The sequence below is a fragment of the Taudactylus pleione genome, unplaced genomic scaffold (genome assembly GCF_031769625.1).
Source record: "Taudactylus pleione unplaced genomic scaffold, aTauple2 ptg000367l, whole genome shotgun sequence".
NCBI classification, from domain to species: domain Eukaryota; kingdom Metazoa; phylum Chordata; class Amphibia; order Anura; family Myobatrachidae; genus Taudactylus; species Taudactylus pleione.
In genome coordinates, this window is record NW_028284768.1 from 2,554,202 (window position 1) to 2,567,881 (window position 13,680).

The following is a 13,680-nucleotide window of genomic DNA, read 5'->3' on the forward strand; positions in this document are numbered from 1 at the left end:
TTTTCACTGCTTCATATGTCTACCCCTTTATCTCCATCAACTTTATCTCTATCCAAGGCTTAGTACATCTCTCCCATTGAATTAGACCCTCTGGTGTGACAGGTTTACTTTCAGTTTCCTCAGTGTGATACAAACAGAGGTCCCCATTGTTACGTAGTAACCCTGTATCCATGGCAACAGCACTCCCCAAACTTGTTGTCTCTTTATAGACTGGATTTTGCCTTCAAGTCCAAAATGCTGGAAGTGTTAGAGATGTAATGTAACTTCTAAGTAGCAGCAGATGAGCTTTTGCTATAGAATCAGGGCAGCTGGATACCCATGGTGCCACAGCAATAAGGCAGAGGACCTGTACCAGCTGGGACCCCAACTATCAGTGAGCCAGTCAGGGCCTATATGTTCTGGTGACTGGGACAGTGACTAAAATGCTGCCTTTTTTGCATATACAAGCTACCATAAATGTACATTTTAAGAGAGAAATATTTAAATTTATTAAGCATCTTTAGACCTACCAACACGGTGAAAGAGACTAAGAAGTTTTGAATGAAAATAAAATTTCCTGCCCCCACCCCCAACTTGCTGCCTGAGACATCGTCATCACTGTAGGCACATTTCTAATAGATTGTATTTCACATCTGACAAGCACCCCAAAATTCATATCTCCTAAGGCTGCTAAAATCTGCATTTCTACTTCAGGATCCATAGGGGGTCCATTGGGTTGACCTTGGGGTATAGGTTGGGAACCAAATCCAGGCACCACGCAGTTAAAGCTTTTAGCTCACAGGATGCACTGGGTCCACTCTCCCTATAACCACGCCCCCAAGCCAGAGGCACCTCAGGTTAAGTTGGTGCCCGGCCGGAGACGGGTCACTGTTATCGCAGGGGGGGCTGATTAGCAGCCCCTAAGCTTATTTTTATTTTTTCTAAGGACAAAGATTTTTCTTTTTACTTTGCACTTTTTAGAGCGGCAGCGTCGGACTGTCCATGGGTCGTCCAAGCTGCCGCTCCATCACCCCGCCGGCGCTGAGATGCCAGCACAGATCTGGGGATCTCAGCGGGACCCCAGAGTCTGTACTAGCCGAACTCTGCAGGCGCCCAGGACTGCTGCCGGATTGACGGGGAGCAGGTAAGGTCGCGGATTACCGCTTGCGGTGATCCGCGCATTTAAAATGCAGTCCGATGCCTCCGGTCTCTGGGGACAGACCGGAGGCGCTGGCAGTGGCGGCGGGCTCCCCCTCCATAGAGGCATACCCCGCGTGTCCACTAGACCACAAAGGATTTCACGATCGGCGCTGAGAGCCGGCTCGGTGGTTTATAGCCGGCCTGGGGGGGAAGCATTCCCTGTTGTAGCGGCTCCTCCCCTCAGCTCAGCGCGCCTTTCAATACCTATAGTCTGGCGTCGCTGAGCTGCTTCCTCCGTGGGCCACGCTTCCTCTGAGGTCTCCAGCGGTCATTTTCTTCTGTGGTGCAGCTGCAGAAATCTCCGAGGATAACAGTGAGCCCAGTCCCCCTGTGCACCTGGTCATTTGGGTGAGTGTACACAGCGCTATAGCCTTCCCAGACACTGAATCTGGGCAGTTGAATGTAGCGACACTGTGCAGTATATTATATGTTATGCTTATGTATGTAAAGTGTATATATATGTCTGCATTTTATGTGACTTATGCTAGTGCTGACTGTCTGCTTTTTCTCTCACCTGTCAGTGTATATCTATCCCTTTTCTTTCTGTCTGCCCTAATACAGGTGTACCTTGTCAATATTTGTGAGGTTTGTCATATACTGTTGCGTTGCGCACGTTGCCATATTTTGGGTGGAACTGTGTGTTGCATACGCTGATAATGGGTCCCTGCAGCTAATCTTAGCATCAGTCAGGACCGGTATGGCGCTGCTTAATATTTCCGCCAAGATAATCCGATATGTCTGACCAGGAGATACTGCGCGATACTGCACCCATTTTTTTGCTATCCTGCATGACATGGACTGCAGGTATTAGTGCAGAGGATTTGACTCAGAAAGGATTATGTATGCGGCACCATCTGTTGCTGGGCCCCTTACACAACCCCCTTGGGCGGTTTGTTTTCTCAGGATCCTCCATTGTGGATCGCTGGGCGGGCCCCATTGTCGTAACTCACTTGGGGTTACTTCACCATACTGCCCTTCTCAACTCAGGGTATCTAGCAGTTTCTTGCACTTTACCCCTGTGCACAGACTATCGCTCCTTGCCTGGGTTTTTTCACAGTACATGAATTACCTCCGGTACCACAACGGTCTGTCATTCCCCTTGCAGGGATTACCACAACAGCCACCCGGGTGGATGTCTTTTTCTGCGAAAAGAAAATGGCGTGATATACGCCCTGTGGTTACTTCCCAGTTGGCTCTGCCGTGAACTGGATGATGTATTGGGCTCTTTCCCTCTTATATGGGGGGAGCCGATTTCAAGTATTATTATTATCTCTGTTTTGGGGCTGGTAGCCAGGTCCATTCTGGTTATAGAGAATGTCGATCCTGCACTTGTATCATACATTCCCCATTTCTGTCCAGCGGGTGGATCTCATGGCGGGAGTCTGGCTGTCGCCAGATACGAGGAGTCACAAAGGCCTCCTGTTTCCCATTCCCTGAGGGTCATCACAAGTTATAGTAATCACCTCCTGGGGTGGATTTGTATGTTAATCGTCTTACAGGCATTAATACACCTCCCATTCCGGCCTGGACGGATTTTATGGATCCGTAGGTGGTAACTTTGCCTGAAATCAATATACTCGCTTTCAGGGGCTGTTGCCCGTCCTACCATGGCCAGCGCATGGTTGGTTAATACTATTGCATAATGGGCTGATGCATTTGTAACGGTTTTCCCCTTCAATACGTCTGGGGTTCAAATATCTTTTGCCGCTCACATAAAATATGCAGTTGTCAAATGTGGGAATAGCTACATTGGATTCCAGTCTTCTAACCTTCTGGGTTTCGGCTGCGACTGTATCCGCCGCAATATACTATGGCTGCGCTCTGGGAAAGCAGAGGTGCAGACACCATCTATGAGAATCTTGTTTGGTCCTGATCTTGACAAGATTGTTGCATCATTGGCAGTATCACTGATGAGTCTTTAGCTACTCCCACTACAATCGGAAGTACGAGCAGACCTGGACTTCCAGACGACCCTGCTTCTAAGGCTAAACCTTCAGCCTGATGGGACAGGTCTACATCTGGGGGATTCCTGAGTGAGATACCTACTTTCTCAGTTCACCCAGTGCTGGTGTCAAGTCACCACGGATGCTTGGGTAGGAGTGGTAATCTCTCACGAGTACGGCCTCTCATTGCTCAGGCGGCCTCCTCACAGGTGTTGTTACACGGGCCCTTCTTCAGACCCGATCAGGGCCTTACAAATCCAGAAAGCTATACAGTCTTTGCGGTAAGCAGAGCTATTTAGGCCAGCCTCACTATCTCAGTGAGGGACTGGTTATTCTACTTCTTTCTGGCGCATTGACCGACTGGTCCTCATTTGACTGTCCTCAAATCCCTGAATCAGATTCTAAGGGTGCCTGGACTCAGGAGGAGTCCACCATGCTCCATCATCCGATATTTGGAACCTGGGGACTTTATGGTATCGCGGAATATTCAGGACACGTACCTACGGGTACATATAGAGCCCTCTTATCAGCATGGGTTCAGGTTTGTTGTGCCACAGCAACACTTGCAATTTTCGAGTTCTGCCTTTTGGGACTGTCCTCAGCCCCACCGGGGTTTACCAGCTTTATGGATTTTTTGACAGTTCACCTGTTCAGTGTATCCGACTGCACCAGTATCTGGACGGCCTCCTGCTCTTAGCAGGATCACCGAGGTACTTTACAGCCCGGTCAGGATAACCGTGGCTTCTTCTCGGCACAGAGTTTTTTAATCAACGGGGAAAAAGTCCTCTCTGCATCCCTCACAGGGTATTCTTCATCTGGGATCCCTGCTGGATTCTCAAAATCTGAGAATTCTTCTGGTGTAAGACAAGATCTCTACTCTTCAACTCGGAGTTCGCGGATGTCTACGCAGTCGACATATGTCATTACACTCTGTGATGCGCGGTCAAAAATCCAGAGTGTCTACCTTTTGGTAGGGTGGAATATGCTCGGTTCCATTCCAGGCCTTGCCATAATTGGCTCCTCTCCAGAGGGAACAAGTTTTTTCCATCGGATCACTGTTAAAATGATGATGCTCTCTTCGGAGGCAAGTCTGTCTCTGTCCGGGTGGCTATGGCCATCTCGTCCAGGGTATTCTTTGCTACGGACAGTGTCCAGTCAGCTTTCATTTCGGGGCAGTTAGAAGTCTGTCGATTCCGCCCTGCCACTTAACTTGTTGGAACTTCAGGCAGTCTTGGGCCTTCACTCTGGCCTAACACATATTTCACGGTAAACCTGAAAAGGTTCAGTCCGACAGTGTCACAACAGTGGCTTCCATCTAGGCAACACTGGTCGTTGGGTGGCACTGACAGGAATGTCACACATTCTGACATAGTCCGAGGGTCTCCTCCCGGCCATCTCTGCAGTGTTCATTCCAGGAGCTCTCCATTGGGGAGTGGGCTTCCTCAGCCTTCCCAACATGCATCCCAGGGACTAGTCTCTTCTCCAAGAGCGGTTTCAACTCCTGGTGAGCAGAGGGGGCCTCCCTGAGGTGATCCTCGTGGCCTTCTGACTCTATCACACACTACCGGTATTACAGTCCAGCACTAGGGGTACTGAAGCAACCGTCAGTGTCTCTTTGTCAGTGAAGTGGTCCTTCCACTTTGTGCACCTGTGTCCACCGGTCTCCCTTCTTCCTCGAGGTCTTCGGAAGTTTCATTCGAGACGGAGGGGCTTTCCTTCTGGTGGCTCCAGATCGTCCCGGACGTCACTGGTACTTAGATTTTCGGAGTCTCCCCATCGATGCTCCGTTCCTGCGGCTTCACTATCCAGACCTGTTGTCTCAGGGTCCTTGTTTTTCCCTGGACCTGGATCATTTGTCTTTGACTGCGTCTCTACTGTGGTCCTAAGGCTTCCCTGGCTCTGTCATCATTGAAATGTTTAGAGCGCATAGGCCAGCTTTTGCTGGGATCTACCACAGACTGTGGCATACATAATTCTTATGGTATCGTACCTGTCGCTACAATCCTCCGGTGTTTAGGATTTCCAGAAGTTCTGGCATTCCTTCCAGCTGGCTTGGGTCTCGCCTTCTGCCTGGCCTTTCTGAGAGTGCGGATCTCTGCACTGTCAGTAGGGTTCGGCTGTGGAATTGCTACACTCTCCGGTATCCGATCCATCCTTCAGGGTGTTTTCTGGATTATGCCTCCCTTTGTCTCCCCTAGGGGCTCCTTGGGATTTGGTAGTGGTTCTTTGTGCCCTCCAGGGACCTTCATTTGAACTACTAGCTTTGATTGCTATTACATGGTCTATAGCTTAGTCTCTCTCTCTCTCTTTTATGGCGTTTGCATCTACCAGGAGAGTGTCTGTCTGAATTGGGAGCGTTCTCATGTGGCTCCCTTTTCCGGTTAGTCCACCATGTCAGGGTTGTGAGTTGCACTCGCCCTGTGTCTTTTCCTAAAGTGTTTTTTTAGTTCTATATTTTTCTGGTACTTTATGGTACTGACATTTCAGTCACCAGTCCGCTCGGCTGGTGTGGCCTCATTGACTGTGGTCCGGCCTCTCCGGATTTATGTCATCCGGTCAAGTTCCTTCAGAAAATCAGACTCCTTATTTGTGGTCTTTGGATTTCACAGGAAAGGATGGCCGGCCAATAGACTGACTTTGGCTAGATGTCTTCATATGACTATCTCAGGGGCCTACACATAGGGTAGGCCTTTCTGTTTCTGTTGATGCTTATTCTACTCGAGCTGTGGGTGGCTCGCTGCACAGCAACGTCCCTGACTCACCTGGCTTCATATGGGCTGTGGTTACTGGTCACCGGTTTCCCATCTCCTTCTCTGTGAGCATGGTTCTTGAGTGTTCCAGTCTTCTCTCTCTTTCTTTCCTCCTCCGGCCTTTGGCTACTTACAAACTGAGGTGCCTCTGGTTTGGGGGTGGGGTTATAGGGAGAGTGGACCCAGTGCATCCTCGGAGCTAAAAGCTTTAACTGCGTGGTGCCCGGATTTGGTTCCCAACCTATACCCCAAGGTCAACCCTGTGGACCCTATGGACTTCGTAGAAACAGAGATAACAAAGGTAAGTTCTTACCATATCTCTTGTTTTGTGCAGCGATTTTGCACTTTATAAATGACCTTGTGTGTGTGTGTGTGTGTGTGTGTGTGTGTGTGTGTGTATATATGTCAGTCTGTGTGTGTATGGGGGAATACGTCACTATGCAGCCTGTGTGTATGGGAATACATCACTATGCAGTCTGTGTGTGTATGGGGGGATAAGTCACTATACAGTCTGCGTGTGTGGGAATACGTCCCTATGCAGTGTGTGTGTGTGTGGGAATACGTCACTATGCAGTGTGTGTGGGAATACGTCACTATGCAGTGTGTGTGTGTGTGTGTGTGTGTACTAATACCTCACTATGCAGTCTGTGTGTGTGTGTGGGAATACCTCACTATGCAGTCTGTGTGTGTGTGTGGGAATACGTCCCTATGCAGTCTGTGTGTGTGGGAATACGTCCCTATGCAGTCTGTGTGTGTGATAATACGTCACTATGCAGTCTGTGTGTGTGGGAATATGTCACTATGCAGTCTGTGTGTGTACTAATACGTCACTATGCAGTCTGTGTGTGTGGGAATACATCACTCTGCAGTCTGTGTGTGTGAGGGAATGAATACATCACTATGCAGTCTGTGTGTGTGAGGGAATACGTCACTATGCAGTCTGTGTGTGTGAGGGAATACCTCACTATGCAGTCTGTGTGTGTGGGAATACCTCACTATGCAGTCTGTGTGTGTGTGTGGGAATATGTCACTATGCAGTGTGTGTGTGTGGGAATATGTCACTATGCAGTCTGTGTGTGTGATAATATGTCACTATGCAGTCTGTGTGTGTGAGAATACCTCACTATGCCGTCTGTGTGTGTGTGGGAATACCTCACTATGCAGTCTGTGTGTGTGTAGGAATACGTCACTATGCAGTCTGTGTGTGTGGGAATACGTCACTATGCAGTCTGTGTGTGTGGGAATACGTCACTATGCAGTCTGTGTGTGTGGGAATACGTCACTATGCAGTCTGTGTGTGTGGGAATACGTCACTATGTAGTCTGTGTGTGTGGGAATACGTCACTATGCATTCTGTGTGTGTGATAATATGTCACTATGTATTCTGTGTGTGTGATAATACGTCACTCTGCAGTCTGTGTGTGTGATAATACGTCACTCTGCAGTCTGTGTGTGTGTGTGGGAATACATCACTCTGCAGTCTGTGTGCACCAGCTGTCAGCAATGTGACTGCACATATAGCAGGTCACAGGTTACAAAGATTTTGGAAATCTTGAGAGGCTGATCATCAGTGGCTATCCAGCTTTCACCCCCCTGCCCCATTGTATTATGTTCAGGCAGTATGCGGGACAACGCTTACGGGCCAATCTGGTACAAAATGACCAGTGTGGCAGACAATGGGCCTGATTTATGGTTGTACGGTACTGCACGGCTGTGCTGCGTGTTTGTATGCAGCCGCTGTGCAATACCGTACAGTTCATATTGTAATGCCACCGGAAGCATCTAAGGATAAAAGTCGCCTCCTGCCATCATCGCGGATCTGAGTCCTTGCGTCCGATATAGCATCGAACCATCATCGCGACCATCGGTTGTGATGGTCGCAGCCTTCGGTCATTTGAGTAAGCCTAAGCTTACTCTCAGACTGGCCGCTGGCACTGCTGAGCAGGCCCTGGCCTCGGCACACCTCACCCACCCGCCGCCAATCGGCCGCAGCATGTCGATCAGTGATCGGCACATGTGTTGTACAGGTCCTGCGTTTGCGCCGGTCATCAAACATCACAATTGTACAACTCTGAATCAGGCCTAATATCAGGTATGTAATAAGGCCCAATATCAGGTATACTATGAAGATCAGTGGTGCATGCTGTTTTATAAACCCCAGTATAATGGTGAAGGTGTTACTGATATAACACCTCATGCCATTGATCTGACGCGTAGAATAATCTGACTTTCATGGATTTTAATTGTTGTCTTTCAGAACGTGACCCTGTATAACATTTCCTGCCGCTCTCTCTTCCCTCTGCCAGGTTCACATGTGATGACGTGGACTTTAATCTGAGAGTGAACAGTTCGGGGCTGCTCATATGTCAGTTTAATAACTTCTGTGTTATGAAGAAGCAGATTGCGCTGGGAGGACACCGATCTCTGCACATAAAGCCAAAAGTGAGAATAATTTACACGTTTAGTCTTCATGAATGACGACAGGTGAACAGGTTTCACGGGATATCGGAGAATTTTGCTGATTCCGATTCCTGTGAATCAGTCAATGGTGAAATTGTTATCACGTTCCCAGAAATCTGATAGCACATACAGACGTGTTCGCTTACATCTAGCCTCCTTGCGCATTAAACAGCCCTTCTAGTTGCGCAATGCAATGTAGCAATGTAGGGCCAAGTGTATTTTTGTGCAACTTTTTCCCTTCAAATGCATCTTAATCGCACAGCATTGCGAGTAGGATATACGTGCAGCTTCTGCTGATTAAAATAAGCGGCATGCCTATGTTCTCTGTGTATCTGCATGCAAAATGCTACGTTACAGTGTCAGTGGCTGTGACACTGTAACGTAGCATTTTGCATGCAGTTACACCCACAGTCGCACACAGAATATAGGCATGCCGCATATCATTTTAATCAGCAGAAGCTGTGGCGATGTCTGGTGCAAGCGGCCGATGGTTTCAGTCTGAGCATGCATCTGTGCTGCACTGTGCATGTGCCCCGATGGTTACCATTTGGGGACGCAGACCTAATTTGGACGCAGAGGGAGGCAAATTCGGTGGGCGTTCCTGGGTGGCAACAGAGGGGTGGCTAGCCAGACATGGGCACGTCATGGTCATCAACTCGAGTCTTTTGCCGCAGTTGCACCGATTTTGGTGGCCAAGTTCAGACAGATAAACTTCATAGGGCGGGTGGAATGTTCGATGGTGTGACCGATAGTGAGCACAGTGACAGATTAGCGTCGCAGCTGGTTGGCGTCTCTGTACATCAGCTGCGGCATTATCATAAAGGAGCAATTGCGCTGTGTAAAAAGATGCAGTCGACACTGAATTAGCATTTACCTCTGAATCGGGCTCAGTGACCGATGAACCATATAGTCTGCCCATTTCATATAATAATGGTCTATCCTAGGGCCTGACCAGTGTATTAGCCCAACTATGTTTATTTAAACTTGTTTTTTTTTTTTTATTTAAATACATCTGTTGGAAGTCTGCTCCAAGCATCAACTACTCTTTCAGTAAAATCACTTTACATATTATGACACCTGAGCCGAAGGAGATTTGACTTATTTTAGTATCTAACGTTTTTATGCAAGTATTTATATATTTAAAATGTATCAACATTTGCATGTAGTGCTGGATTAGTTATATCGGGTAGGCAACCTCAGGCACTCCAACTGCTGTGGAACTAGACATCCCAGCATGCCCTGCAATAGTTTTAGCATGCTTTCACAGCAAAACTGGTCATGCATGCTGGGATGTGTAGTTCCACAGCAGTCGAAGTGCCACAAGTTGCCTATATAATAGAGAAGGGGGTCTTGGTAAAACAGTATGATAATATATAACGTTTTTCATGTCTGCCAGTAATTCAGGGGTCTGTGTACTAAGCAGTGTTAGGAGACAGAGTGAAAAGTGATAAGAAAGTGATAAGGTGCCAGCCAATCAGCTCCCAACTGCCATCTCACAGGCTGTGTTTGAAAAATGACAGATGAGAGCTGATTGGCTGGCACCTTATCACTTTCCACTCTGTCTCCTAATACTGCTTAGTAACTAGACCTCCTAGTGTCAAATGCCCTATACATCTTGTATGAAATGTCAGCTTAGCAGGATTACAATGAATGTCCTGGTTCTAACAATTGCTTTCTATGTTTGCCCTCCAGGCCCTTGACTCATCAATGTCTATTTCACCGGCTCACTACATCTGTGCCCCGGATAGCAAACACACCATCCTCGCTGCCCCCGCACAGCTGCTGCTGGAGAAATTCCTCCAGTCTCACAGCCAGCGATTCTTCCCACTGTCTGAGAATAACACCAGCCACCCGGTGCTCATTGTGAATTGTTACCTGAACCTAGGACCTCAGGTACACAGAGAAGCCAAATAATTGCCAACAACTAATGATTTTCCATTTATAATATATATTTTACACAAGTTGTGGCTAACCTTTAAAGTGTGCCCAGAGGGGGACATTTATAATGGAGACTACAACCTATCAATTCATTAGTTCCTAGCAGCATCACTGACCCGTGAGGAACTTTGTACCTCGTGCCTCAGTGAAGGCGCTAGAAACTAGTGAATTGATAGGCTGGACATTGGTTCCGCCCACAAAAATGTCTGCCTTTGTATCTCAGTGACACAACTGGCTCCTAGTAATGTAAAAGGCTTCGTGTTCAGCCTATGGGATGGCTGCCTCATTCGCATTTGTGTGTTTCAGGTGACGGTCTGCTATGTAAGCTCGCGGCCTCACTCTGTCAACGTTAACTGTACGGGCGTGACGTTCAGCGGGCTCCTGCTGCACCTCAGTGACTCCTTCGTCGTTGCCAGTTTCTTGAAAAAGTTCCAGTTTCTAACAGGTAAGTCGGACACTGACAGATGCAAATTCCTTGTCTGTGCTAATCCTCCTCCAAGCAGGCATGAAGTAACATAAGCCACCATCATTACCTTACGATGTCATGTTCCTTTTGTTCATCAAAGAAAAGCATTTAATTGCATTTGTGATAGAGGTGTTCTCAGTGAATTACAGTGTACCAAGAGATCAAATCGCTTGCAGTATATATAATTAGTTTGTTCACAGCATGGGAAATATTAGTGATAGTCAGCGAATGGATTAGACATTTTAAAGCATCTCGGAAGGATTTAACCAGCAGGATTTGGGGTGTGTGTTGTAATATGGAGCGAATGAGAAGCCACATCGTTATATGTATAAGAGAAAGCCTGTCATAAGAAAATTGAGCCAGAGAGTTAGCAGAGAATATTGTGGGCCATTAATCTGGCCCAAGAATTAAACGGGTTCTCCAGACCTATGGGTTAGAATCAGGGGCACATTTCTATCATAGGGACTAATTCACAGATGGACGCAATGTCGATGTTGTACGCAGTTGAGTGTTTTTTTTGTTGTTGTTTTTTATTTTTGCTTCTGTGCATGCAAAAAAAAGTCCAATATACATTTACTGCGTAAGCAAGCTGGCACGGGAGTCACCAGCATCAATCCCATTTTTTGAAGCATCGATGGCTCTTCGACAATCGTGGAGGTAGACCTCCCAACATGCTGGGACTTTTAGTTCCACACCTGCTAGAAACCCACAGGTCGCCTATTTCTGGTTTTAAGTGATAGCTGAGTAAATAAACAATGTCAGAAAAAAAAGACCATAGAGCGACGTGCTCATTATATTCGGCTCTGGCACCACCTATTTCAGATTAAACTTTTCAAAATTCAGCAGCTGCAATTGTGCTTGTTATAAGTGTATAATAACCATCTTCTTTACTTGTACAGGTGCCACCCTGTGTGTCGTGTGCCAGGACCGCAATTCACTCCGCCAGACAGTAGTTAGATTAGAATTGGAGGACGAGTGGCAGTTCCGTCTACGGGACGAGTTCCAAACAGCCAACGCTAAGGAAGACAAACCCTTGTTCATCTTGACTGGACGCCATGTTTAAAAGCAGTGGCCTGTATTATGGACAGCGCTACACAGGAACTTTACATTCATATTTATCCGTACCTGTATTCTCCAAGTAGGGAAAACTACTATTTGTATTTTGCACTGGATAAAAACTAGGTTGTATTGCTAACGGCAACAAGCCACAATACCTGACATGGTAAATATTTTACAGTGGACACAAATACGTGTGACTTTTTTTCTTAGTTTTATTTGTATTTAAATGTATTTGTATATATTTACAAGCACTGTGGAACAGGAGCTTTTGTACCTTTTTTTTTTTTTTCTGGAAAATATTGCTGGAATTCCAGCTTGTTTTTCATTTTTATTGTGTTAATATCTACAGTATGTTTAGAGTATTTTTTATTTTAAAGAGGAAGTATGACATTGTTTAAAAAAAATAAAAAGGTTTTGAAGGTGTTTATGAGATAACAACATAAAGTAACCTGACAGGGGGAGGAGTTACAGCTAGCCCAGCCCATGAAGAGCAGAATGAGATGCTATAGGACAATTCCCACCCATTGGGTGCCGCAGACTTATCCATGATGCAGTTGGCTTGTAATAGGATCATCGCGTTCTGATATACTTGGTGACTGGCATCAAGATTGCTCATTATTACCAATAATTTAAATATTTCCATGATTCTGAAAGAAATAAGTATTGCTCTGAAAAATGTATAAACTAACAACTATGGGCCTGATTCAGAGCCGTTCGCTATTTGTGGTCGTTCGTTCAAAAACAAGGGGTGGCTATTCAAATGATCCGTTCGCAAATTGCAGTCTGTTCCCACCTCTAAGTCTGAACGAGCGAGCAAAACATACGCTCGTTTTTTTGATAAAAACGCCCCCTGGCCGCACGCACCATACGTCATGTCCGCTATTTATTAGATTAATCGAGTACATCGTACAGCGTATGAACTGCTCGCTATTCTTGTGGTTGGTGTTTTCAACCGCTATTTTGCGAGCAGTTCTGAGTTAAAAAAAACCAAGTGACGTGGTCAATGACGCTGCTGTATTAAATATGCACTCCCTTAAAACGCCCGTTTTGACCTTTAAGCACGCCTGCGTTCGGATCTCCACTCCCCGTTTTCAAGCACCTTCCCCTGTTACCACCCACATACGCCTCATTCTGTCACTCAAAATAGCAGGCCCTCGCTATATTGCGTACCAACGATTTTCGGCCGCACTGACTGGTTCGCGCATGCGTACTAAAAACCGTACGCATGCGCAGATGTGCGAACATCGCTCGGAACGAGCGTACTGCCGCTAGCGAGTGGCTCTGAATGAGGGCCTATATTTCCTATAACTGACCTATGTTTTTTAGGGAATATTAATTTATTAGGTTTGCATTTTGCAGGTCAACATAAATTGCAAAGATACATTTAAAGTCAGTGAATTATTACTATATTATAAAGTTGTTAAATGAGTGACAAATGAACACAATACAATTATGCCTGTACCCCAGTCTACTACGTTGTATCAGATGATATTCAAATCAAGTGTTTGATACAGCAGTAAGCCTTTCACACATAAGGGCTGATGCATAGTTGGACGTAAGTTGTCCATACCTGTTCCTGCGGTGTGAGAGCCAAATGTATATATTCTCCCATATGTTATACGTATGTCTGGGCTGGATCAACCCATCTGAACACAGATTCCAGCTGTCATCACTATCAGTGACCACTTGCACCAGCTCCATGCTAGGTGTAAGAAATCTAACCCTGCATACAAAACGCCATAACGTTGCATTGCGTATTGCCTATGTCAGAGGTTCCTAAACTCCACCACTACAGTCCAGGTTTTAAAGATATCCATGCTTGAGCCCAGATGGTAAATCAAATTGAATGAGGTACTAATTTAGTCACATGTGCTCAAATATCGAT

The 13,680-nt window shown here is 46.5% G+C and overlaps 1 protein-coding gene across 2 annotated transcripts in view; it reads left to right on the top strand.

Moving 5' to 3' along the window:
- The window catches only part of GREB1 (growth regulating estrogen receptor binding 1), a 147,461-nt gene extending 135,407 nt beyond the window's left edge, over window positions 1-12,054 (top strand). For both annotated transcript variants that reach the window (XM_088444594.1, XM_088444595.1), the window contains 4 exons: window positions 8,179-8,314; window positions 10,025-10,225; window positions 10,577-10,715; window positions 11,636-12,054. In XM_088444594.1, coding sequence (XP_088300720.1) covers window positions 8,179-8,314; window positions 10,025-10,225; window positions 10,577-10,715; window positions 11,636-11,799 — 640 coding nt within the window. In that variant the 3' untranslated portion in view covers window positions 11,800-12,054. The remainder of the gene's footprint in view (window positions 1-8,178; window positions 8,315-10,024; window positions 10,226-10,576; window positions 10,716-11,635) is intronic.
- Window positions 12,055-13,680: the final 1,626 nt, after the last annotated feature.